The sequence below is a fragment of the Alosa pseudoharengus genome, unplaced genomic scaffold (assembly GCF_046254945.1).
Source record: "Alosa pseudoharengus isolate Yale_2024_CS ecotype anadromous, Long Island Sound unplaced genomic scaffold, YU_APseudo_1.1 YU_APseudo_1.1_scf_3, whole genome shotgun sequence".
NCBI classification, from domain to species: domain Eukaryota; kingdom Metazoa; phylum Chordata; class Actinopteri; order Clupeiformes; family Clupeidae; genus Alosa; species Alosa pseudoharengus.
The window spans coordinates 30,788,935-30,813,295 of NW_027468718.1; the positions used below are offsets into that span (position 1 = coordinate 30,788,935).

General features: G+C 40.2%; 1 protein-coding gene across 1 annotated transcript in view; it reads right to left on the reverse strand.

The window, feature by feature from the left end:
- The window catches only part of neb (nebulin), a 62,055-nt gene that overhangs the window by 19,909 nt on the left and 17,785 nt on the right, over nucleotides 1-24,361 (reverse strand). The window contains exons 33-104 of the mRNA XM_076264013.1: nucleotides 23,924-24,235; nucleotides 23,589-23,795; nucleotides 23,373-23,477; nucleotides 22,871-22,978; nucleotides 22,451-22,762; nucleotides 22,116-22,322; nucleotides 21,909-22,013; nucleotides 21,590-21,697; nucleotides 21,155-21,466; nucleotides 20,573-20,776; nucleotides 20,339-20,443; nucleotides 20,097-20,204; nucleotides 19,682-19,993; nucleotides 19,219-19,422; nucleotides 18,985-19,089; nucleotides 18,716-18,823; nucleotides 18,285-18,596; nucleotides 17,816-18,019; nucleotides 17,582-17,686; nucleotides 16,627-16,734; nucleotides 16,213-16,524; nucleotides 15,744-15,947; nucleotides 15,510-15,614; nucleotides 15,241-15,348; nucleotides 14,819-15,130; nucleotides 14,220-14,423; nucleotides 14,013-14,117; nucleotides 13,708-13,815; nucleotides 13,263-13,574; nucleotides 12,948-13,151; nucleotides 12,744-12,848; nucleotides 12,420-12,527; nucleotides 11,892-12,203; nucleotides 11,587-11,790; nucleotides 11,357-11,461; nucleotides 10,830-10,937; nucleotides 10,397-10,708; nucleotides 10,050-10,253; nucleotides 9,536-9,640; nucleotides 9,329-9,436; nucleotides 8,909-9,220; nucleotides 8,670-8,774; nucleotides 8,470-8,568; nucleotides 8,200-8,301; nucleotides 7,960-8,067; nucleotides 7,467-7,778; nucleotides 6,668-6,772; nucleotides 6,294-6,398; nucleotides 6,089-6,193; nucleotides 5,858-5,965; nucleotides 5,555-5,665; nucleotides 5,169-5,366; nucleotides 4,964-5,068; nucleotides 4,701-4,805; nucleotides 4,493-4,597; nucleotides 4,273-4,380; nucleotides 4,051-4,164; nucleotides 3,730-3,927; nucleotides 3,467-3,571; nucleotides 3,224-3,328; nucleotides 2,919-3,026; nucleotides 2,691-2,798; nucleotides 2,472-2,579; nucleotides 2,099-2,203; nucleotides 1,813-1,917; nucleotides 1,519-1,617; nucleotides 1,298-1,402; nucleotides 983-1,192; nucleotides 728-832; nucleotides 533-637; nucleotides 312-416; nucleotides 97-201 (exon numbers count right to left, since the gene is read on the reverse strand). Coding sequence (XP_076120128.1) covers nucleotides 97-201; nucleotides 312-416; nucleotides 533-637; nucleotides 728-832; nucleotides 983-1,192; nucleotides 1,298-1,402; nucleotides 1,519-1,617; nucleotides 1,813-1,917; nucleotides 2,099-2,203; nucleotides 2,472-2,579; nucleotides 2,691-2,798; nucleotides 2,919-3,026; nucleotides 3,224-3,328; nucleotides 3,467-3,571; nucleotides 3,730-3,927; nucleotides 4,051-4,164; nucleotides 4,273-4,380; nucleotides 4,493-4,597; nucleotides 4,701-4,805; nucleotides 4,964-5,068; nucleotides 5,169-5,366; nucleotides 5,555-5,665; nucleotides 5,858-5,965; nucleotides 6,089-6,193; nucleotides 6,294-6,398; nucleotides 6,668-6,772; nucleotides 7,467-7,778; nucleotides 7,960-8,067; nucleotides 8,200-8,301; nucleotides 8,470-8,568; nucleotides 8,670-8,774; nucleotides 8,909-9,220; nucleotides 9,329-9,436; nucleotides 9,536-9,640; nucleotides 10,050-10,253; nucleotides 10,397-10,708; nucleotides 10,830-10,937; nucleotides 11,357-11,461; nucleotides 11,587-11,790; nucleotides 11,892-12,203; nucleotides 12,420-12,527; nucleotides 12,744-12,848; nucleotides 12,948-13,151; nucleotides 13,263-13,574; nucleotides 13,708-13,815; nucleotides 14,013-14,117; nucleotides 14,220-14,423; nucleotides 14,819-15,130; nucleotides 15,241-15,348; nucleotides 15,510-15,614; nucleotides 15,744-15,947; nucleotides 16,213-16,524; nucleotides 16,627-16,734; nucleotides 17,582-17,686; nucleotides 17,816-18,019; nucleotides 18,285-18,596; nucleotides 18,716-18,823; nucleotides 18,985-19,089; nucleotides 19,219-19,422; nucleotides 19,682-19,993; nucleotides 20,097-20,204; nucleotides 20,339-20,443; nucleotides 20,573-20,776; nucleotides 21,155-21,466; nucleotides 21,590-21,697; nucleotides 21,909-22,013; nucleotides 22,116-22,322; nucleotides 22,451-22,762; nucleotides 22,871-22,978; nucleotides 23,373-23,477; nucleotides 23,589-23,795; nucleotides 23,924-24,235 — 11,379 coding nt within the window. The remainder of the gene's footprint in view (nucleotides 1-96; nucleotides 202-311; nucleotides 417-532; nucleotides 638-727; nucleotides 833-982; nucleotides 1,193-1,297; nucleotides 1,403-1,518; nucleotides 1,618-1,812; nucleotides 1,918-2,098; nucleotides 2,204-2,471; nucleotides 2,580-2,690; nucleotides 2,799-2,918; nucleotides 3,027-3,223; nucleotides 3,329-3,466; nucleotides 3,572-3,729; nucleotides 3,928-4,050; nucleotides 4,165-4,272; nucleotides 4,381-4,492; nucleotides 4,598-4,700; nucleotides 4,806-4,963; nucleotides 5,069-5,168; nucleotides 5,367-5,554; nucleotides 5,666-5,857; nucleotides 5,966-6,088; nucleotides 6,194-6,293; nucleotides 6,399-6,667; nucleotides 6,773-7,466; nucleotides 7,779-7,959; nucleotides 8,068-8,199; nucleotides 8,302-8,469; nucleotides 8,569-8,669; nucleotides 8,775-8,908; nucleotides 9,221-9,328; nucleotides 9,437-9,535; nucleotides 9,641-10,049; nucleotides 10,254-10,396; nucleotides 10,709-10,829; nucleotides 10,938-11,356; nucleotides 11,462-11,586; nucleotides 11,791-11,891; nucleotides 12,204-12,419; nucleotides 12,528-12,743; nucleotides 12,849-12,947; nucleotides 13,152-13,262; nucleotides 13,575-13,707; nucleotides 13,816-14,012; nucleotides 14,118-14,219; nucleotides 14,424-14,818; nucleotides 15,131-15,240; nucleotides 15,349-15,509; nucleotides 15,615-15,743; nucleotides 15,948-16,212; nucleotides 16,525-16,626; nucleotides 16,735-17,581; nucleotides 17,687-17,815; nucleotides 18,020-18,284; nucleotides 18,597-18,715; nucleotides 18,824-18,984; nucleotides 19,090-19,218; nucleotides 19,423-19,681; nucleotides 19,994-20,096; nucleotides 20,205-20,338; nucleotides 20,444-20,572; nucleotides 20,777-21,154; nucleotides 21,467-21,589; nucleotides 21,698-21,908; nucleotides 22,014-22,115; nucleotides 22,323-22,450; nucleotides 22,763-22,870; nucleotides 22,979-23,372; nucleotides 23,478-23,588; nucleotides 23,796-23,923; nucleotides 24,236-24,361) is intronic.

The window sequence follows — 24,361 nt, forward strand, 5'->3', positions numbered from 1 at the left end:
GTTGTGTTATAAATGAGCTTTATTGCAAAAGGATTTTATTTTTTTTCAAAACTTTTAAATGCAGACCCAGGATAAGGGCACCTATTGAAATTTTACCTCGCTGTAGAGAGTCTTGTTCTTTTCTGCTTGTACCATCTCAGGTCTGTCCCACACATAGCAACCAATGCCCTTGATCCAGTCCAGGTCCTCTTTGTACTTGAGCTTAAGATTGAGAGAGAACACACATGTGATGTGCACCATTCACAACAGGAAGAGATCCTCAGGAAAATATGAGGCACCATGGTTTATGTGGGTGAGGCCGTGATACTCACATCACTGATGCAATCGGTGACCACCCTGCTGTGGAAGAACTCGGGACGGTCTGGGATGGACTTCCAGGTTCCCAGAGTACTGATGTACTTCTCTCTGTACTTGACCTGTTTCACGCAGGGAAAGAGAAGTGACTCCATGTGGTGATCACAACCATTATATCTTTTTTTTAATTTTATTGGAAGCCCCTCTCCCTCAGATCCCCAGGTGGCTGTATACTGACCTCACTGATGTCATCTCTGACTCTCTTGGCACAGAGAATGTCCAGAGCATCCTTGGTTGGGTGGTAGTGTCCCTTGGACAGCTCGAAGGTCTCCTTGTAGCGCAGCTGTGTTGGTCAAGCATAATCGTGTGAGGCTCAATTACGTGACGTGGAATGATGACACAAGGCTGGGAGGCTGGGCGGTGTTTTACTTACGTCACTGGACTGCAGGTAGGCTTTCTTGGCACGAACCAGCATGGGGGTGTCATGGATGGCAGTGTACTTGTGCTTCATCTTCTCATACTGATCCTTGTACTTGGTCTAGAATAGAAGGAAAACAAATGTTAAAGTAAATGACCATTAACACAAACAAGTGGTTTACAATTAGAAGTGGTATAAAGCTTCAGTCAGCAGTACATGACGATATAGAGCAGTCAGTCAGCAGTAAATGAGGATGAAGAGCAGTCCTACCTCACTCATCATCACTTTCATCTGTCTGGCATGGATGATGGTGGGAGTGTTTGTCTCAGGAGTGAAGAAGGCTCTCTCCTTGGTGGCGACTTCGGTGTACTCGTACTGGTTGTTCAGTTTCTGGGCCCATTTGGCTCTCTGAAAATCCACACTGTCTAAAGTGTTGGTGCACTTGCTCATCTCCTGTTTGCCTTGCGCTTTGTAGATCAACTAGGAGAGAAGATTAAAAAAAAAATGTGTTAAACTAAAAACTGAGGGAAAAATTGTCTGTGTGCATGTGATGCATGTATATGTGATCTCAAAGGTCTAACTTACATTGCTCATGTGGGTCTTCAGCTCGGACACGCGCTGGTACTCCGGGGTGTCCAACACCACAGAGAAGTTTGTATAGTTCTTCTTGGCCTCAACTGCATAGTTGTTCTAGAGAGAGGCAGGGGGGAAAAGAAATGAGAGAAACAAAATCGGATACATAAAATCAGAGGTTATGTCAAAAAAAACAAACATTTGAAAGAGAAAGTGGAGCAGAAAGAAGTTACCCTGAACTTGGTGTACTCGCGAATGCGGGTCATCTCAGGAGAGTCTGCCATGAAGCAGCCGATACCCCGCAGCCAGAGCAGATCCTCTTTGTACCTGAGCTGTGGACACACACACACACACACACACACACACACACACACACACACACACACACACACACACACACACACACACACACGGACATTGGACCACACTGTTAAACAGTACTCCAAACAGATGCACATCAATGACACCAGAAAATTGGCACGTCTGGGACATTTTTACTCTCCATGTATTTGTGTCAGAACACTTACCTCACTGTTGATCTCGTTGACATGGAAGCAGTGCATGATCTGAGGGGTGATGGGCATGGGAATGTGCTGGCCTCTAATGGCAAGGAACTTCTCCTTGTAGCACAGCTGCAGAAGAAGAAAAAACCATAACAAACTCATTCCAGTGTCTCCACACACATCTCAGCAGAAGCTAAGAAATGCTTTAGGTAAAAACAAAAAAGAGCAGCTTTTTATGTGTTAATTGATATTTTTGTTTTGCTCGGTTTTGTTCTTTGGAAGAATGGGGATAAAGATGACAGTCACGTACATCACTGATGTTTTCCTGGTTGGCCTTGACTTGCAGGGTTTCTGGTGTGTCGTAGATGGGGTGGATTTTGTCCTTTGTCTTCTCATATTTCTGGCGGTACAGACGCTGTGAGGGAATGTAAAGACGATGAAAATGAGTTACAAAAAATATCCAGACTTCCGTCTGTGTGCACTCATGGTTATTCTTAGAGGCATGTGCATAATGGATTATTAACATGATAGATAGTTAAAGCTTATCATTGATAATTGGCATTATATGTTCCGATGATCTCATTTCTAACTAACTTCTAGGTCAATGAAAACTTAATCTGTAACTGTAATCTGAAATGGGAGATACTAACTTAAGCCCTTCAAAACAACCATTTGAATCTTACGTCATTGGTGATCTTGTTGGCGTTTCTGATGGTTACAAAGTGGACACCCTCAGGGTCCAGGGAGTAGCCTGTGGCCTTGGTTTGGTCGTGTTTCAGTTTGTATCTCACCTGTACAAATCAGATCGAAGAACACAAAATCACATTCATTCAAAAAGGGCTGTTTTCCCCCTGTTGTACAGTAGGAGGGAGCGAGCAGGACAAGCTTGTGGTCTCACTCACATCACTGCAGTTGAGAGAAGTGGTCTTGGCATGTTTGATGGCAGGGGTGTCGTAGGGAAGCTCATAGCCCTTCGCCATGGCACTCTTGCTTTCCTCTTTGTAGAGGTTCTAAGGTGGAACAGAAAGGAAGGAAAGACAAAAGAGAATGCTCACACACAATACGTGTAGCACTGACCAGGATATTCATTCAGAATGCATCTATGCATTTCTACGCATTCAGTTTCTTACATCACTCTGGATGTACTGATTGAGGCGAGCTCTCTCTGTATCAACGGTGACTGCGGGAGAGGTGAATTGTCCTTTGACATTGGTGGCGTAGTCGTGACGGTAGTTGAGCTGAGGGAGAAGAGAGAAAAATCATAGTGTGAGACAACATCTGTGAAAAAACTGACCATAAAGAAATAACAATTCTTGAATGATGATTAGCTGTTTTTGGAGTCAGTTACTGGTGAATGTGTTACCTACTGGATTGTACCTTTGGAGTAGTAGTGTGGTTTTATGTGTAAGTGAACTGTCTCAAGAGTAAAACTTACATCACTAAGGTTATGAGCGCTCAGCTTGCATGTCTCATACTCAGGAGTCTCCAACACCACAGAGTAATCCTTGAACTGCTGAATTCCCTTGGCTTTGTACGCATTCTAAAAGAGGGAGAGGAAGGATGGAAATTCACACCATGAGAAGATTCACCTCGCATGGTATTAGCACAGAAAGAAGTGGTAACTATGAGGATAAGGTAAGAAAAAAATTAGATAAGATAGAGTGGTCAGAAGACTTACGTTACTCTGCATCTGCATGGCGTTCTTGCTACGCACAATCTCAGGAGTGTCCCAGGCATAGCACCCGATTCCCCTCAGCCAGTTCAGGTCATCCTTGTAGCAGATCTGTGGGGCAACAAGGAACGTTTTATCCAAAGCTAGTCACAATGATCACACACAGGCTATAATATGTCCTATATTAGTACATGATTTGTACTGTACATGTTTAAAAACAGACAGGCACACACAAATAACTAATATACCATGAAAAAGATCTCACTTACGTCACTGAACTGCTCAGCAACTTTGCGGGAGTGCTGGAAGACCTGCATGTCTGGCAGGCAGATCCACTGGTGCATAATCTTGCGGTAATCAATCTCACTGACGGCCTTCTGGGTCCTTCGTGATTCTACAATGTCAACCATGTCAGGAGGCACGGTCACCTTGGCCTTTGTCTTCTCATATTTTTCTTTGTACAAACGCTGGTTCATAAAGAGACATATAAGTTAAAAGCTTAGGCTTGCACCAAAAGAAAAAGGACATCGATATCAAACACATAAATGTTGTGACATGAGAAGTATCTGTGGGAAAATAAATGTACTCACGTCAAGGACAAGTTTTCCAGCATTGAGGCACCTAAGTGTGGCAGGATCATCCTCAATGGATTTGGGCAAGCTGTAGAGGGACTTGAACTTCTCGTAATCCTCACGGTATTTTGCCTGTCATTATACAATTGAACATTTCCATATGGTCACAGAGTTCATGTATAGGTAATTAATAAATATATTTATATCTCTGTATTTATATTGTAGTAGTATTTGACTCACAGGGCTGAGGATAACCTTCTGCCGTTTAGCATGGGCCAGTGCATGGGAGTCGTGTGGGATGAAGTAGCTCTTGGCCTTGATCTTGTTCCATGCGGCAGTATAATCGGTCTGTTTAATAGTTGCAACATATGCTATGTTAGACAACACAACAGTTCAACAATAATAGAAAATAACTTGAAGTGGAACAATATGGACGTGACTTATGGTTTGATGAGCGTACCGTGCTGAAGAGATGCTTGAGGTTATGACAGCGGGCATAGTCAAATGTGTCGAGAGTGGTGGTGTACAAGTGCTTCTCCCTGTGGTATGCCTCTCTGTAGTTCAACTGAGGATGAATAGAGAACACTCAGATTATACTCTTACTGATCATTATTCAACACTGGAACCGTGTTAAAGCTAAAATATGATTATCAGATGAGGCATTTTACCTCACTGGCCCAGGTGTGTCCCAGGACAGCAGTGACATAAACAGGGGTGTCTGTCACAATAGAGTAGTTGTTGAATTCCTTCTTGCCCTCAGCTTTGTATTTGATCTGTCAAAAATAAAATAAAATACAGTGCTTATGTTAATTTAGGTTTGTCATGCTTGATTGTTTTAAATTGTAGTCTGCTTAAGACCTTCGGAAGCTTAAACTTTTCAGAAAGCAGAACCATTGAATATCAAAGTTTGTCCAATCTGTCTGGCTCTTACATCACTCTGAAGCTCGTAGGCCTTCTTGGCACGAAGAATTTCTGGGGTGTCCCAGGCATAGCAGCCGATGCCCTTTGTCCAGTTCAGATCCTCCTTGTAGAAGACCTGAAAGAGAAAGATAAGCGCCCCATATAATGTAGAAAAGAGCACAAAGATTATCTAAAAATTAGATGATTCGAACATTTGATAGTTAGGGATGACCTACGTCACTCAAAATCTCATTGGCGCGGCGAGCACGGATAGCATCATTTTGGTCAGGGTGGCATGTCCATTGGTGGAGGTAGGTACGGTACTTCTCTTCACTTAGGATGTCCTGACATTTCCTGGCCACAACATGGCTAATCATGTCCACAGGAATGTGAAGCTTAGTCTTGATCTCATTGTAGTCCTTATGGTAGTCCCTCTGCACAGAAATAAAACAATAAATAGTATAGAAATTAATGCTAATAATAAATAAAATAATTCAGTATCAGTGTCAGCGGCCACTCTCTGCTGTAATACTGAGAAGCATATACTGTACAGTATGAGTGTCTAGATGTTAGAAGTCAGTGTGTTTGATGTCAACATGCATGTTCAGTGAAAGTATCTTACCAGGTTCTTCATCTTCTCTATTTCACCATAGCGCATCACATCAGGGAAGTCTAGGATGTTGGCAGCCTTGTAATGGCCCTTTTCCTTCTCATGGGCGTTTTTGTACTTGGCCTGAGTGGTTTGGATTCATAAAAGAAAAGACATTTCATGTTAGAGAAATATATGTATCATTATGTGATTATATTTGTGACTGAAGACACAAAGCCAACAGTGTAGACATAATATACCCCCTTTATGAGAACTGAAGTTATTTGAGTTTGACTGGAAAGTTGATTGACGAAAGGAAACTGAAGAGATACTCACATCACTGACGCTGTCCCTGGCTTTCTTGGCAATCAGCAGAGGGAGGTACTCATGGTTCAGTTGGTAGCCAGTGGCTTTGCTTTCATCCCAGTTCAGCTTGTACAGTTTCTGCACAGAAATCACATAATTCATTAACATCCTAAAAACGGGACTCCAGGCTCCTTGCAGTGTTTAGCGAAATAAATAGTTCCAATGAAGTATATAGTTAGAAAGAAGTTAACTCTGTGTTACCTCACTGATGTTCTTGGCAGACTCTCTGCAATGAGCCATCTGGGGTGTGTCATCAGAACCAATGTAATGACCCTTCTCCGCATTGAAGGACTCTTTGTACTTCAGCTGCATTAACAAAAACAAGATAGTTTAGCCTTGTTCAGCTGAACAGTTCAAGGTTCAAAATGGACAGAGAAAGGAAAGCCACTTGATTGTGGATACTCACGTCACTGAGTTGGAAGGCATTGACTTTAGCCTGGATAATCTCAGGGCGATCGACAATGAGAGTGAACTTGCTAAAGCCCTCCATAGCGTCCTTTTTGTAAAGTCTCTGTAACAAAGAAAACAGGACAATAGTAATAAGGAATAATAATGGGAGTGACAGAATAAGGATAAATATCCAATTTATAGCATAAAAAATATGTATTACTCTTTATTGTAAGAATATGTTATGGTTCCATTAAATATTGTAGTATTCAGTGATATATTTAGTGATGCAGCCCTTGTATACCTTTATGTGATGTTGCCTTTTTAGTTGCCTTTTGATATTTATATATAAAGGTTATGTACTTCTCTTTAGTAGTTTCATAGACAACCTACCTCATTCATGATCTTTTGGGCTTTTCTGACTTTGACATGATCAACAGATTCTGCAGGAACCCATCCACATCCACGAATCCATTCCAGATCGGCTTTATAAATTATCTGATGGAGGAACAGACAAACATCAATGCTTTTGTGGGAGGATGACAGAAACTAAATTAATCTGCAACAGAATGAATGGATTTCAATATTGCTGAATACAATACAATCACAATAAGTGATTTTGTTCTAATGGGGTTATAAAGTAGCCTGGAAGCCCACAAAATTTGAGGTCGGGAAATTCTGTCTGGACTCCATTGAGAAGCAACTATGCCCAAACCAAAGCAGTTCGAACCTACCGCACCAATCAAATGGTCTGGCTTTATACGATGATAGACTAGGCACCGTTGCTCATCTGGCTATCATGTCACCTGAGGGCACTTCGGTTGATTTTGTGTACAACAAAAAGCCTGTCGCTAGAGAAGCTTGATATTTAGAATTTCCTATTGCGTCTGATGTTACGTAGCTTAACTTAAAAAAATTATCAGAAAACAGCATTAAGGCATTTGCCAAGATAAAGGATAATTCGGCTGTTCTCCTTCACGGTAGGCTATTTTGTTGCTCTGATTGGTTAGGTCTATCCAATTGAGTGCTCTGATTGGTTAGGTCTATCCAATTGGGTGCAGAGGCATTTTCCCCCATGTACCGGTTGAAACACGCCCCATAATCACATTCCAGTAGAGCAGTATTAGATTCACATTCTGAATAGAATAGAGTATGGCTACGTCAGGCTAGTTATAAAGTATTGTGGACTCACATCGCTGTTGATGTCGTATACTTTGCGGGCCTGAATAACATCATTCTGATCGGGCAGGCAGGTCCAGTTGTGCAGACGGGTTCTGTAGTGATCGTCGTTGACCTGGATCTGGCACTTCTTTGCCAGCTCAAATGCTATCATGTCAACAGGTAGATTGAACTTAGTCTTGGACTTGTTGAAGTCCTTCTTGTAAAGAGCATCACTGGCAATCTTAGCAGAGTTCAAGGCCAACATCAGCAGTGGATCATCCTGGACGCTGAGGGCTCCGATGTGGTGGCCAACCTGCTTGCGGTAGCTGTCATGGTACTTGTGCTGTAGGAAAAAATGCATCACAGTCCGTTATTGATGAGAAGAGTATATATTTTATATATATGCAGCAACTCTATGACATTTGAGTCATTGAGTTGCTGCATACAATTGCACTAAAATCAATGAGACCAATTGAGTTAGTGCATAAAAATCCTTGATAGACACTGATTAACGGCCTACTTACATCACTTTGTATCTTAGATGTCTTGATACACTGCTGGATGCCAACGGCATCTCCAGGCATGAAGTATCCAGTAGCTTTGGTCTTATTCCATTCCTGAGTGTACAGTTTCTGTGGGGAGAATCAGAGGAGCGTAATGAAAGGCTTTAAGTCTGTGGAGGTGAGACTGTGTACATGCATCGTACATTGCTCAGAGGAAGAAATCATAGGAGAGGGATTGTTGGAATAGAAGAGATCTTTTACCGGGTGGAGATTCTTTTTTGTCTCTCTGCATGTTGCCAGTGTCGGAGTGTCTGTCAGATGGTATGTTGTCTTGTCCTTGTGCCATTGCTCACGATATTTAGCCTGGAATAAAAGAAGCAGCAGGTAAGCCAGTAAAACAATTCAGAGTAGCAGGAAGAGAATGTTTCTCCCTACAAAAATCATATAAGATTTGAAATGTGCAAATTATATATCAACATTTGCATTATCTTGCAGCTCACAGCAAGCAGGTTTTAGAGGCTTTGCACTGACCTCATTCAGGACATCAGCTGCATTCTTGGCGCATGCCAAGTCTACTCGGTCATGTGGAATTGTGTACGGCTGTGAATCCAGTTTCACACGGTAACCTCTCTGCAAGACAGAGAAAGTGAGATTAAAATCTTCTGCCATTTCATGCCAAACACGATGTCTCCTAAATTTTTACATCTTTCCAAGGAACTGTTGTTACTTACATCAGCCAGGATATCCTGGGCATGTTTCACTCTCTTGACCTCCACAGACTCATGGGGACTCCATCCACAGCCCCTAAGCCACTCCAAGTCAGCCCTGTAGACCGCCTGTCAATCACCCAGAGATGAACGTCAAGGCATTACAGTGATGATCAAAACATGTACAGTATACCAGTGGCCGCAATTGACCTTATTTCTATGTGGGAATGATGGAAGATGACATTTCTATGTAGATAACTTACATCACTACGAATTTCGTAGACCTTCCTGGCTTGGACAACGTCACTGGAGTCGGGCAGACAGGTCCAGTTGTGCAGTTGAGTTCTGTAGTTGAAATCATTGACCTGCTTCTGACACTTTTTGGCCAGCTCGAGATTAAGCATGTCTACAGGGAGATGGAACTTGGTTTTGGACTTGTTGAAGTCCTTCTTGTAGAGAGCGTCACTCGCAATCTTAGCTCCATGCATTGCCAGCACAATCAGTGGATCATCCTGGACACTGAGAGCTCCAATGTGGTGGCCCACCTGCTTGCGGTAGCCGGTCTTGTACTTGTACTGGAAAGGAAAAAGGAATGGCGAATTGCATCACATCTCATCTGACAAATGGTTGTAATTCACATTTTGATTCCAAACATGCATCTCTGTAATGAAATGAATGCTCACATCACTGGCAATATCTCTGGAGGCTCTAGCTTTAAGTACAGAGATGGCGTCTTCCTTAATGTGGTATCCCTTGGCTTTCTCTTTGTTCCAAATGTTGGTGTACAGTTTCTGAAAAGCAAAAGCAAAAAGGTAAGTGACTGATACAAAGAAGAATGAAAAGACATGGTATTATAGTACATAGATATCCAACAATGTGAACAAACTTACATTGCTGGTGTTCACAGAGTTTGCCTTAGAGAGGAGGATTTCTGGTGTGTCAGGATTGATATGAATGCATATTTTGTCCTTCTCCCAAGCCGCTTTGTAATTCCTCTGTCAACAGAAAGAAGTAGAAATAAGTTCAGTCACAAAAAAGTCAACATGGAAAGCCGTCATCAGTAACCCTCTGTTGTGGTTCTCTCTCTGATTCCATGAACGTCCACAGTGCAGATTTACACACACATGCAAGAGTGTAGTTTACAAACTAAAGGTGTAGGAAAACATCACCTGCTGTATGGAAACATGGGGTTCCATGTCATATTAGGCAAATAAGTGCCTCTGAGTTTTGACAACATCTGGTTGTTTTGAAATTAGATTGTTTATTCTTTGATAAACGGTCATTTTACATGTCAACAATCATTTAAAATTGTAGAAACGTTTGAAATGAAGTCTTTTTGGTATAAAATGCTGTAAGGGAAATACAGTATGAGAAAACAGGAGGGAACAACATAAAAGTTCTTACATTACTAATGTTTTCTGCGTTTTGCTTGGACAGAACAATTTCTGGCAGGTCAACAGCACTTGTGAACTTGATAGTGCTGGGAGGCTGGCGGTACAGTCTGTCATTGAGAATTTCCTGAGCATGTTTGGCTTTCAAAACATCTGGAGAACCCTGTGGTATCCAGCCACACCCACGGATCCACTCCATATCAGCCTTGTAGACAGCCTGGAAAAGGACGATTCTCAGATTAATCTTTCGGACTGTCCCATTACTTTCACAGTTGTAACCTTGGGTTATGAGAGCAAATATAGATGTGATTAGAGAAAACCACCACCAACATCAAGCACAAAATCTAAACGTAACCTTACATCACTACGAATATCGTAGACCTTCCTGGCTTGGACAACGTCACTGGAGTCGGGCAGACAGGTCCAGTTGTGCAGTTGAGTTCTGTAGTTGAAATCATTGACCTGCTTCTGACACTTCTTGGCCAGCTCGAGACTAAGCATGTCTACAGGGAGATGGAACTTGGTTTTGGACTTGTTGAAGTCCTTCTTGTAGAGATTGTCACTCGCAATCTTAACACCATGCATTGCCAGCACAATCAGTGGATCATCCTGGACACTAAGAGCTCCAACGTGGTGTCCTTGTTGCTTGCGATAACCCGCTTTATATTTGTACTGAGAGATAAATGAAGGGAAACAATTATGATTAAAACCATAGCAATATCTCAACACATGCTTAATCAACACATGTTATCCATAAATCAATTTAAGTATATGAAGAGAATAAGGATCTCACATCGCTGATGATTTCTCTTGATTTCTTGGCTGCTTTGATGGCGATGGCATCAGGCTTCAGGTTGTATCCCTTCTTAAACATATCTTCAACTGCTTGTCTGTATAATTTCTTTGGAAGCAAATCAGAAGTAATGCATTACAAGACAACTTGCCATTTCAAAACCAAATGGTATGAATAATATAACATGATATTGTCTGAGGAGTGAAACTAACACTACTACAATTAATACTGATGACAGTAGGAGGTAGGACAATCCAGTAGTGTATAGCAATGAAAAAATAAACAGCAAGATATAGTTCATAATAAATAATAAATAAATATAGTTCATAATAAATAAGTAATAACATAGACAGTTTACTCTGTCTTGACAGTGAGCTGTGTTGGAAAGTCTGAGTAAAGATAACATTCTGCCCTTTTGTGATATAAAATCCATAAAATCAATGAGTAAATGTACTCTCACTTGAAATTTATTAAAGCTGTTTCCATATGTGTCAGTAATTGAGGTGCATTTAGGTCTAGACACTTACCCTGCTGTTGGTGATGTTATTCTGTTGGGCTAAGAGGATCTCAGGAGTGTCTGGCATGATGTGGATAGTTGTCTTGTCTTTATTCCATGCTTCCTGATATGCTTTCTGTAACAACAGCCAAGAAAGGTTAGTGGGATTTTCAACATCAGAATGTTGAATTCCCCAAACCCAAATTATTTCACTTGTTTAGATTGGAGTGTACTGCTCAACACATGAAGGATGTAGAATACCTTGTCCATAGTTTGAGCGTTTGACTGAGCCAGAGCAAAGGGCATATCATCAGTTTTGCAGGTGAATGGAAACTGACTTGGGTGCTGTCGGTAATGTCTCTCACTCAGGATGGAACCAGCTTTCTTGGCTTTCTCCACGTCTAACGAGCCAATAGGAACCCATCCACAACCTCTCAGCCATGACATATCTGCCCTGTACACAGCCTTTAAAGATAGAGATATACAAGTATGATATTGATATAAGCATTTCAACCTTCTGCATTGTGCCTCTTTTTTCCATAAACATCAGCAATTGTAAAACTTACATCACTCTGTAGGTCATAGACCTTCCTGGCCTGCACAACGTCATTGGAGTCGGGCAGGCAGGTCCAGTTGTGCAGTTGAGTTCTGTAGTTGAAATCATTGACCTGCTTCTGACACTTCTTGGCTAGCTCCACGGTCAACATGTCCACAGGAAGATGGAACTTTGTCTTGGACTTGTTGAAGTCCTTCTTGTAAAGAGCGTCACTAGCAATCTTAGCACCATGAATTGCCAGCATGAGCAGTGGATCATCCTGGACGCTGAGGGCTCCGATGTGGTGGCCGACCTGCTTGCGGTAGCCGGTCTTGTACTTGTACTAAAGAAAAGGCAAAGGCATTATCCTCAAGATGAAAAAACATACTTTTAAACTCTTTTTAAAGTATATTTTTGGGGCTTTTTGCCTTTATTTGTATAGGACAGTGAAGAGTGAGACAGGAAGTAAGTGGGAGTAAGAGGCATGAATCAAATTTAAGTAACTGATTTTTTTTAAAAATAACATACAGAAATTCAAGAGAATACATTTATTACTCACATCACTAATTATTTCTCTTCCATGCTTGGCTGCTTTGATTGCGATGGCATCAGCGCTTAGGTTATAGCCCTTCTTGAACATATTTTCAACATCTTGTTTGTATAGTTTCTGTTGAAAAAACAAATCAGATGAAATCAGACACTTTGATTTTAATCAACAGCTTTATAATCATCCTGGCAGGTCAAACTGATGCCTGCAAATAAGTCCTTAAATAGCATTATATGACTGACTTGATTTAGACATACGCTGACAGTTAAATACAAAATCTGTTCAAGCTAACAAACAATAAAATAGACATCACAGCAACAAAGAAACGAAACTCACTTTGCTCATGTTAATAGCATTGGCCTTGGACAGTATAATTTCAGGAATATCTGGATTTAAGTGGATTGTCTTCTTATCATTTTCCCAGGCTTCAATGTATTGTTTCTGTGTTGAACAAACAAAGGATGAACATTAAGATTAGATGGAGAACACGATAATTCACATTGTTGTGCTCTTTGTTACATATTTGAATATCGAACCGACCTTGTTTATTGTGTCAGCGTTTGTTTTAGCCAAGACCATAGGCATAGACTGCATGTCTTGGGTGAACTTGAATTGGTCTGGCTTCTGGCGGTACAAGTGGTCACTGAGAATTTCAGCAGCTTTCTTGGCCTTAAGAACATCCAGTGATCCAATGGGGACCCAGCCAGTACCCCTGATAAACTCCATGTCAGCCTTGTACACAGCCTAAAAGAATTGTTTCACATAGAATGTATTAAACACAGTGGAAAACATAGAATGTCCACAAAATTATGTTTCACAAATAAACAGGTCCTCTCAAAATGGCACAGAACTTACATCACTCTGTAGGTCATAGACCTTCCTGGCCTGCACAACGTCATTGGAGTCGGGCAGGCAGGTCCAGTTGTGCAGTTGAGTTCTGTAGTTGAAATCATTGACCTGCTTCTGACACTTCTTGGCTAGCTCAACGGACAACATGTCCACAGGAAGATGGAACTTTGTCTTGGACTTGTTGAAGTCCTTCTTGTAAAGAGCATCACTAGCAATCTTAGCACCATGAATTGCCAGCATGAGCAGTGGATCATCCTGGACGCTGAGGGCTCCGATGTGGTGGCCGACCTGCTTGCGGTAGCCGGTCTTGTACTTGTACTAAAGAAAAGGTAAAGGCATTATCATAAAAAGAAAATGTAGATTGTTGGTGTTCACAGTAATGAATCAAATTTAAGTAACTGATATTTTTTTATAACACACTGATATTCAAAAGAAAACATTTATTACTCACATCACTAATTATTTCTCTTCCATGCTTGGCTGCTTTGATTGCGATGGCATCAGGTTTTAGGTTATAGCCCTTCTTGAACATATTTACAACATCTTGTGTGTATGATTTCTGTTGGGAAAAAAAGAATCAGATGAAATTTTAAATAACAATGTTATCATCATCCAGGTGGGTCAAACTGATGTCTCAAATAAGTCCTAAAATGGCAAAAGGAAGATTAAAATGATCAGAAGCAGTAGATGCAATGTATTAAATGCTGCATAACATTAAACTAATAGTTGAATGAAAATGAATAATGTTATCCTTACCAAACTGTAGTTTTTGCAATTCTGCTTTGCAAGGAGCACATCCATGGCATCTGGCATGATATGAATTTGGGTCTTGTCTTTGTTCCAAGCCTCAGTATACGCGGACTGTGAGGGAGTACAAATTATATTTGTTTAGGGCCTAAAATTGGTTGCTCAAAACAAGAGGATAAGACATATACTAAATGCATGTAATTACATAGCACACACCTTGTTATTTATTGATGCATTGGCTTTGGCCAGGACAATTGGCATAGCCTCAGTTGTGCTGGTAAATCTAAAGTTGCTGGGATGCTGACGGTACAACTTCTCGCTCAGGATCTCTCCAGCCTTCTTTGCTTTCTCAACATCAAGTGAGCCAATGGGGACCCACCCTGTACCTTGCAGCCACTTCAGATCTGCTCTGTACACGGCCTGAGAAGCACAGGGGGAACATAAAGGATGCAGAAACATTAACGCTGTGGAGACAGTTCATTCACAGAGAGCGAATAGCATGACATTTGCTCCAGAATTTAATTTTGTACCGTGTTAATGCTAGTTGTTGAATGCCTTGGAAAAACAACTCTAAAACATTGCACTTCACAATATAAACTATTTCAAATATAAAGAAACCTTCTACTCAGCTTCTGCTTCACTCACAACACTCTGCATTTCGTACAAACACAAATCCAGAATGAATCATCGTACAGTATATAACAATTCTGAGAAACTTTAACTTTACAAACATGTCTGGCCTTACAAAAACATAACGAAATATATCAAGCATAAAGACACCAAACAATTAAAATAAGAAACGATTTTTATCTTACATCACTCTGCATCTCATAGACATGCTTGGCTTGGACAACGTCACTTGAGTCAGGCAGGCAGGTCCAGTTGTGCAGTTGAGTTCTGTAGTTGAAATCATTGACCTGCTTCTGACACTTCTTGGCCAGCTCAACGGACAACATGTCTACAGGAAGATTGAACTTTGTCTTGGACTTGTTAAAGTCCTTCTTGTAAAGAGCGTCACTAGCAATCTTAGCACCATGAATTGCCAGCATGAGCAGTGGATCATCCTGGACGCTGAGGGCTCCGATGTGGTGGCCGACCTGCTTGCGGTAGCCGGTCTTGTACTTGTACTAAAGAAAAAGGAAGTGATTTGATTTAAAAACATGTATTTTACTGTATGTGTACTACTACATAAATAATAATAATAAAAAACATTAATTGTGTGATTTGAAATACTCACATCACTGGCAATGTCCCTGGCTGCCCTGGCAGCTTTAATACCAATGGCATCATTGCGCAAGTCATAGCCCTTCTTCTTGTCATCTATGTAAGCTTTTTTGTAGTGATTCTAGAGAAAAAAATGAGAACATAGCAACTATGAGGATTAACATCCAAGAAAGATCTTTGCAGATGAAAACTAGCATCTGTAGCAAATACAACATTTTTTACATTAGGAAAAAATTTAAATAAACAAATTATATTTTAGAAATCTCTTTAATCATTTCTTACCTCACTGTAGGTTGCCTTATTCTGTTTGGCCAGTGTCACATCCATCGCATCTGGCATGATATGAATCTTTGTCTTATCCACATCCCAAGCCTTCACATAGCTTTGCTGTGAAATGAAATACAGACATGAAATCAAACACAAACAACTGACTACCAGGTAGCATATTATAAGCAATATTGCCCTATTTTTCTGTATCAATTATTTGGAGAATTTGCTCTAAAAGAGATGTGATACCTTGTTAATATTGTCATTCATGGCTTTAGCCAGGACAATTGGCATATCCTGAGTTGTGCTGGTGAATTTGAAGTTGCTGGGGTGCTGACGGTACAACGCATCACTCAGGATCTCTCCAGCTTTCTTCGCTTTCTCAACATCAAGTGAGCCAATTGGAACCCACCCTGTACCTTGCTGCAGTTTGAAATCAGCCCTGTACACAGCCTAGGCAAACAAGGAAAGAATAGAGGGATTTGAAGGAAATGTGTTACAGAATTCTTGCATTATCTCTGTCTTTATAGTTAAACTACACAATGAGTCACTTCAAATCTGCTCTGTAAACAGCCAGATCAAGACTTTCTTTACAGAAATGGTTAAGTATGTATTGAGCTTGTGAATGAGTTTTTAAAATGAAAATGTGATTACTTGTATGTTAGACAAACACAAATCCAGAATGAATCATCTTACATAACAATTCTGAAAAACTTACATCACTCTGCATTTCGTACACCTGTCTGGCCTGGACAACGTCACTAGAGTCAGGCAGGCAGGTCCAGTTGTGCAGTTGAGTTCTGTAGTTGAAATCATTGACCTGCTTCTGACACTTCTTGGCCAGCTCAACGGACAACATGTCCACAGGAAGATTGAACTTTGTCTTGGACTTGTTGAAGTCCTTCTTGTAAAGAGCATCACTAGCAATCTTAGCACCATGAATTGCCAGCATGAGCAGTGGATCATCCTGGACGCTAAGGGCTCCGATGTGGTGGCCGACCTGCTTGCGGTAGCCGGTCTTGTACTTGTACTAAAGAAAAACAAGTAATTTGACTTAAAAAACATGTATTTGTACTGTGTACTTTTGTACTAATGTTTAAATAATAATAATAGTGTGATTTGAAATACTTACATCACTGGCAATGTCCCTGGCTGCTTTGGCAGCTTTAATACCAATGGCATCATTGCGCAAGTCATAGCCCTTCTTCTTGTCATCTATGTAAGCTTTTTTGTAGTGATTCTAGAAAAAAACATGAGAACATAGCAACTATGAGATTTAACATCCAATAAAGATCTTTGCAGATGAAAAATAGCATCTGTAGCATATACAACATTTATTACATTAGGAAAAAAGAAACAAATAATTAGGGCTGTCAATCGATTAAAAAAATAATCTAATTAATTACATACTCTGTGATTAATTAATCTAAATTAATCGTATTTATAATTTTTGCTGTGAAAGTATTTAAAATATTTAAATTCAAATGAATCATTGAATAATCAGCATTAGTGACATTAAAGTTCAAAAACTCTTTTATTATTATTTTCACTGTTCAAATAATGGCCATAATAATCTATGATATGACCTAATATGCTGAGGAAATAAATTCAAAAGTGCTTCGGGAAGAAGTTTTTTTTTTCACATACAAGGCATTTCAGGCCACAGATATAACCTAGGGGACACAATGAAAATAAATTAACACTCCCCTCAATGTCAACACTTATTTCTTTGCATTGATGTGCGACTATAGAGTTGATGAACTCCGGTGATATGCAAATTCCTTGCTGCAGACATTGCAAAGGACTTTATTTTCAACACTTTATTTTTATCAACACCATCAGGCCGTTTTTTTAAAAGTAAATGTTCCAATCAATGATCCAGGCAGCACGTTTTCTTCTCTCTCCTTCATTTTACAGTCTAATTTTTACTGACTAGAACGGCTCGGGGTCAAAGGTCATACAGAATCGATTAATCTGCACTAATTTTTTTAATCAGTTATTTTTTCTCAAATTAATTAATCAAAATTAATCAGTTATTTTGACAGCCCTACAAATAATATTTTAAAATCTCTTTAATCCTTTCTTACCTCACTGTAGGTTGCCTTATTCTGTTTGGCCAGTGTCACATCCATCGCATCTGGCATGATATGAATCTTTGTCTTATCCACATCCCAAGCCTTCACATAGCTTTGCTGTGAAATGAAATACAGACATGAAATCAAACACAAACAACTGACTACCAGGTAGCATATTATAAGCAATATTGCCCTATTTTTCTGTATCACTTATTTGGAGAATTTGCTCTAAAAGAGATGTGATACCTTGTTAATATTGTCATTCATGGCTTTAGCCAGGACAATTGGCATATCCTGAGTTGTGCTGGTGAATTTGAAGTTGCTGGGGTGCTGACGGTACAACGCATCACTCAGGATCTCTCCAGCTTTCTTCGCTTTCTCAACATCAATTGAGCCAATTGGAACCCACCCTGTACCTTGCTGCAGTTTGAAATCAGCCCTGTACACAGCCTGGGCAAACAAGGAAAGAATAGAGGGATTTTAAGGAAATGCGTTACAGAATTCTTTCATCATCTCTGTCTTTATAGTTATACTATACACTGAGTCACTTCGTATCTGCTCTGTAAACAGCCAGATCAAGACTTTTTTTTACAGAAATGGTTAAGTATGTATTGAGTTTGTGAATGCGTTCCAAAATGAAAATGCAATTACTTGTATGTTAGACAAACACAAATCCAGAATGAATCATCCTACATAACAATTCTGAAAAACTTACATCACTCTGCATCTCATAGACTTGCTTGGCCTGGACAACATCACTGGAGTCGGGCAGGCAGGTCCAGTTGTGCAGATAAGTTCTGTAGTGGGCATCGTTGACCTGAATCTGATTCTTCTTAGCCAGCTCAAATGCTATCATGTCCACAGGTAGATTGAACTTAGTCTTGGACTTGTTGAAGTCCTTCTTGTACAGAGCGTCACTAGCTATCTTCGCTGAGTTCAAGGCCAGCATGAGCAGTGGATCATCCTGGACGCTGAGGGCTCCGATGTGGTGGCCAACCTGCTTGCGGTAACCGGTCTTGTACTTGTACTAAAGAAAAAGAAGAAATTCGATTTAAAAATATGTATTTGTACTGTGTTATGTATTTGTACTGTGTACTACTGTACTAATGTTTAAAAAACATTAATTGTGTGATTTGAAATACTCACATCACTGGCAATGTCCCTGGCTGCCCTGGCAGCTTTAATACCAATGGCATCATTGCGCAAGTCATAGCCCTTCTTCTTGTCATCTATGTAAGCTTTTTTGTAGTGATTCTAGAGAAAAACATGAGAACATAGCAACTATGAGGATTAACATCCAAGAAAGATCTTTGCAGCTGAAAACTAGCATCTGTAGCATATACAACATTTTTTACATTAGGAAAAAATAAAAATAAACAAATTATATTTTAAAAATCTCTTTAATCATTTCTTACCTCACTGTAGGTTGCCTTGTTCTGTCTGGCCAGTGCCACATCCATCGCATCTGGCATGATATGAATCTTTGTCTTATCCACATCCCAAGCCTTCACATAGCTTTGCTGTGAAATGAAAAACAGACATGCAATCAAAGACAAACAACTGACTGCCAGGTAGTGTTTTATAATCAATATTGCCTGATTCTTTCATATCAATTATTTGGAGAATTTACTCTAAAAGAGATGTGATACCTTGTTAATATTGTCATTCATGGCTTTAGCCAGGACAATTGGCATATCCTCAGTTGTGCTGGTGAATTTGAAGTTGCTGGGGTGCTGACGGTACAATGACTCGCTCAGGATCTCTCCAGCTTTCTTCGCTTTCTCAACATCAAGTGAGCCAATGGGGACCCATCCGGCACCTCTGAGCCACTTCAGATCTGCTCTGTACACAGCCTGGTAAGGATGAGAGAAAGCATGGTGAAGTGTTTACACAGAAAATATATCGACCCTTTAGATATAAAATGTCCCATTATATCACAATCGACACATGAATAAGACATAACTATACATGTCTTGTGCTAAGATAAGGCAAATAATAGCAGTGAATGTATTCTAACTTTACAAACATGTCTGGCCTTACAAAAACATAATTAAATATATCAAGCATAAAGATACCAAACAATTAAAATAAGAAACATTTTTTTTATCTTACATCACTCTGCATCTCATAGACTTGCTTGGCCTGGACAACATCACTGGAGTCGGGCAGGCAGGTCCAGTTGTGCAGATAAGTTCTGTAGTGGGCATCGTTGACCTGAATCTGATTCTTCTTAGCCAGCTCAAATGCTATCATGTCCACAGGTAGATTGAACTTAGTCTTGGACTGGTTGAAGTCCTTCTTGTACAGAGCGTCACTAGCAATCTTCGCTGAGTTCAAGGCCAGCATCAGCAGTGGATCATCCTGGACGCTGAGGGCTCCGATGTGGTGCCCAACCTGCTTGCGGTAGCCGGTCTTATACTTGTACTAAAGAAAAAGAAGAAATTAGATTTAAACATATGTATTTGTACTGTGTACTACTGTATTAATGTTTAAAAAAAACATTAATTGTGTGATTTCAAATACTCACTTCACTGGCAATGTCCCTGGCTGCCCTGGCAGCTTTAATACCAATGGCATCATTGCGCAAGTCATAGCCCTTCTTCTTGTCATCTATGTAAGCTTTTTTGTAGTGATTCTAGAGAAAAACATGAGAACATAGCAACTATGAGGATTAACATCCAATAAAGATCTGTGCAGATGAAAACTAGCATCTGTAGCATATACAACATTTATTCCATTAGGAAAAAATACAAAATAATCATTTCTTACCTCACTGTAGGTTGCCTTATTCTGTCTGGCCAGTGCTACATCCATCGCATCTGGCATGATATGAATCTTTGTCTTATCCACATCCCAAGCCTTCACATAACTTTGCTGTGAAATGAAATACAGACATGAAATCAAAGACAAACGACCAACTGCCAAGTAGTATTTTATTAGAAATATTGCCTGATTCTACCATATCAATTATTTGGAGAATTTGCTCTAAAAGAGATGTGATACCTTGTTAATATTGTCATTCATGGCTTTAGCCAGGACAATTGGCATATCCTGAGTTGTGCTGGTGAATTTGAAGTTGCTGGGGTGCTGACGGTACAACGCATCACTCAGGATCTCTCCAGCTTTCTTCGCTTTCTCAACATCAATTGAGCCAATTGGAACCCACCCTGTACCTTGCTGCAGTTTGAAATCAGCCCTGTACACAGCCTGGGCAAACAAGGAAAAAACAGAGGGATTTGAAGGAAATGCGTTACAGAATTCTTTCATCATCTTCGTCTTTATAGTTGTACTATACATTATCAAAGGAGAGATTTTGGGCCCTATTTTAAATACTGGGAAAAGAGCAAAGTCTGAAGTCTAACTTAAGTTAATTTAATTTAATTTAATAACAAAACAAAAAAAATACATTTGAAAATATAATACCATGAGCAAGATCATCAGCACAAACATTGGTGGGTTAGCTAAAAGGTCTCACATTCCACATGATGGCTTTAGTTTGTGCATGAGAACTTTGCCTGTTAACTAACTTTACAATATGTAGGCCTATATTGTAATGCACCAGTAACTACAAAAAATCAAACTCACTTCACTTTGAATGTCATAGACATGTCTAGCCTGGACAACATCACTGGAGTCGGGCAGACAGGTCCAGTTGTGAAGGCGAGTTCTGTAGTTAGCATCGTTGACCTGGATCTGATTCTTCTTAGCCAGCTCAAATGCTATCATGTCCACAGGTAGATTAAATTTAGTCTTGGACTCGTTGAAGTGCTTCTTGTAAAGAGCATCACTAGCAATCTTAGCAGAGTTCAAGGCCAACATTAGCAGTGGGTCATCCTGGATGCTGAGGGCTCCAATGTGATGGCCAACCTGCTTGCGGTAGCCAGTCTTGTACTTGTACTACAAAAAAAACAAAAAAAAAAACAGATGAAACATTTGGATGTTAAAAATACAATTAATTGGGCAAAATTAATTTAGATATTTGATTCATGAGGACATAAGGACAATTACAACTTTACTCACATCGCTGGCAATAGTTGTGCAGTTCTTAGCTGCTTTGATTGCAATAGCATCAACACCCACATGGTGGCCTTTCTTCTTAGCTTGTTCATTGGCAAGATTGTACAGTTTCTAGAGAGATAAAACAAACATCTTTCATGTCAAGAAAACTTCTCTGTTGTATAAGTATCACTGAAATATGTGAAACATGGCAGAGATATGGGACTGTAATTAACTTTTCTCCTTGTCTTTTTTCTCAGTGTGGTATTTATTCACATTTTTAAATGGGTGAGACTGGGTAAAAGTTACAGCAATTAGGCTACTGCAATGAAGAGGTACCTACATTACTCATTGTAATTGCATTAGCCTTGGCCAGAACTATCTCAGGACTGTCAGGCATGACGTGGATCTTGAGCTTTTCCTTCTCCCAAGCTGCAGTGTAGGCTTGCTGGAATGAAAAGCATAGAAAACAATGGATTTAGCAACAAACAAAGCACTTATCTGATTCTATATACAATTTTACAAATCTAGATTGAGCCTTGTACAGTACCTTGTTCATGATCTGGTTGTTGGTAGTGGCCAAAACCAGATCCATGGAGTCCATCAGCCTGTGGAAGGGGTATTTTGAAGGGTGAGTGCGGTATCTGTGATCACTCTGGATCTCTCCACCAACTCTTGCGGTTTCAACACCCAGAGAGCCTATGGGCACCCATGGAGATCCCTTGACCATGGAGTTGTAATCAGCCTTGTATTCGTACTAGAAAAAGAAATAAAGTATTACAGGAATGTTAACAAAACCCCTAGATGAGGCTTGAGGTGTACATATACACACAGTAAAGGTGTTTGATTTCTACATATTCTGTAAGTGCACAGTTTTGCACTTACGTCACTAGCGCTGCGATTCATGGTACGGGCCAACTCCAGGTTCATAGCATCTGGCAGGAGGGTGTACTGGTGGATAAGCTTCCTGTAGCCGGCATATGTCTGCTTAGCTGTAGCTTCTTTAGCGTGAGTCACGCTCATCATGTCCACAGGGGAGCTGTACTTCAACTTGGACTTGTGATAGTCCTTCTTGTAGTTTTTCTCGCTCTGTATCTTGGCCACCTCCATGTAGTGTGTCAGCAGAGGGTCATCCTTAATGTTGTTGACACCAATGTGGTGCCCCTTGGACTTCTGGAAAGCTAGCTTGTACTTGTACTACAATGAATGGCATTACAGAGAATTGATTATAATCAGTGGCAAGTCCTCTAGAGTATGCATTGCTTGAATAAAAACTATATTAATACTGAATTTGCGTTCACTCACATCACTTGCAATAGTGCTGCCAGATTTCGCAGCCAAAATAGAAATGGCATCTTTTGTGAGATGATAGCCAGCTTTAGCCATCTCGTCCAAGCCAGCCTTGTAGCGTTTCTAGAGAGAGGTAAAAACAGGATTTACAAGGCAGATAATGAAAAATGTACACCAACAAGATAAATGGAAACTGTATGCACTGTATTTTCTTCCTAACATTGCCATTTTAATAAGTGCAAATCCTTGTATTTATATATAATATTAACAATGTAGGCCTACTAATACTAAAACATATGCTCAAAGCTGAGCTCTGTAACACTGACACATGTTAAGGCGAGATATTTTGCAGACACATTTATCCAAACCTACTTTAGAAAATGTACAAACTTAGAATATTATTATGTAATCCATAAATTGAATAAAATTATTATTTCAGCAAAATCTAACAATTATTACAAATTTCACAAAACTACACACTGTAGTAAATGTAATAATCTATTAGAGAGGTACGTACATTACTCATTGTGACAGCATTTGCCTTTGCAAGCACAAACTCAGGGCTGTCTGGCATGACGTGGACACTGAGTTTAGCCTTGTTCCAGGCTGCAGTGTAGGCTTGCTGTTATAAGGTAAAACAAAAATGATATGTCAACAGCATGAAACACACAATACCCAAAAAAAGACGTGTATGACGTCAGTCTCCTACACCATCCGTGTTTTGTTTTTTTACCTTGTTCATGATCTGGTTGTTGGTAGTGGCCAAAACCAGATCCATGGAGTCCATCAGCCTGTGGAAGGGGTATTTTGAAGGGTGAGTGCGGTATCTGTGATCACTCTGGATCTCTCCACCAACTCTTGCGGTTTCAACACCCAGAGAGCCTATGGGCACCCATGGAGATCCCTTGACCATGGAGTTGTAATCAGCCTTGTATTCGTACTAGAAAAAGAAATAAAGTATTACAGGAATGTTAACAAAACCCCTAGATGAGGCTTGAGGTGTACATATACACACAGTAAAGGTGTTTGATTTCTACATATTCTGTAAGTGCACAGTTTTGCACTTACGTCACTAGCGCTGCGATTCATGGTACGGGCCAACTCCAGGTTCATAGCGTCTGGCAGGAGGGTGTACTGGTGGATAAGCTTCCTGTAGCCGGCATATGTCTGCTTAGCTGTAGCTTCTTTAGCGTGAGTCACGCTCATCATGTCCACAGGGGAGCTGTACTTCAACTTGGACTTGTGATAGTCCTTCTTGTAGTTTCTCTCGCTCTGCATCTTGGCCACATCCATGTAGTGGATCAGCAGAGGGTCATCCTTAATGTTGCGGACACCAATGTGGTGGCCCTTTGCCTTCTCAAAGTCTTTCTTGTATTGGAACTGTAGGGGAATAGTAAGGCCATCAGCTCAAAGCCATGACATGAAAGCAGTGAAAGGAACAGGGAATATTTCTTAAGTTAAAGAGGATGAAGACCCTGAATTATTTTACTTTAGAGGATACACATC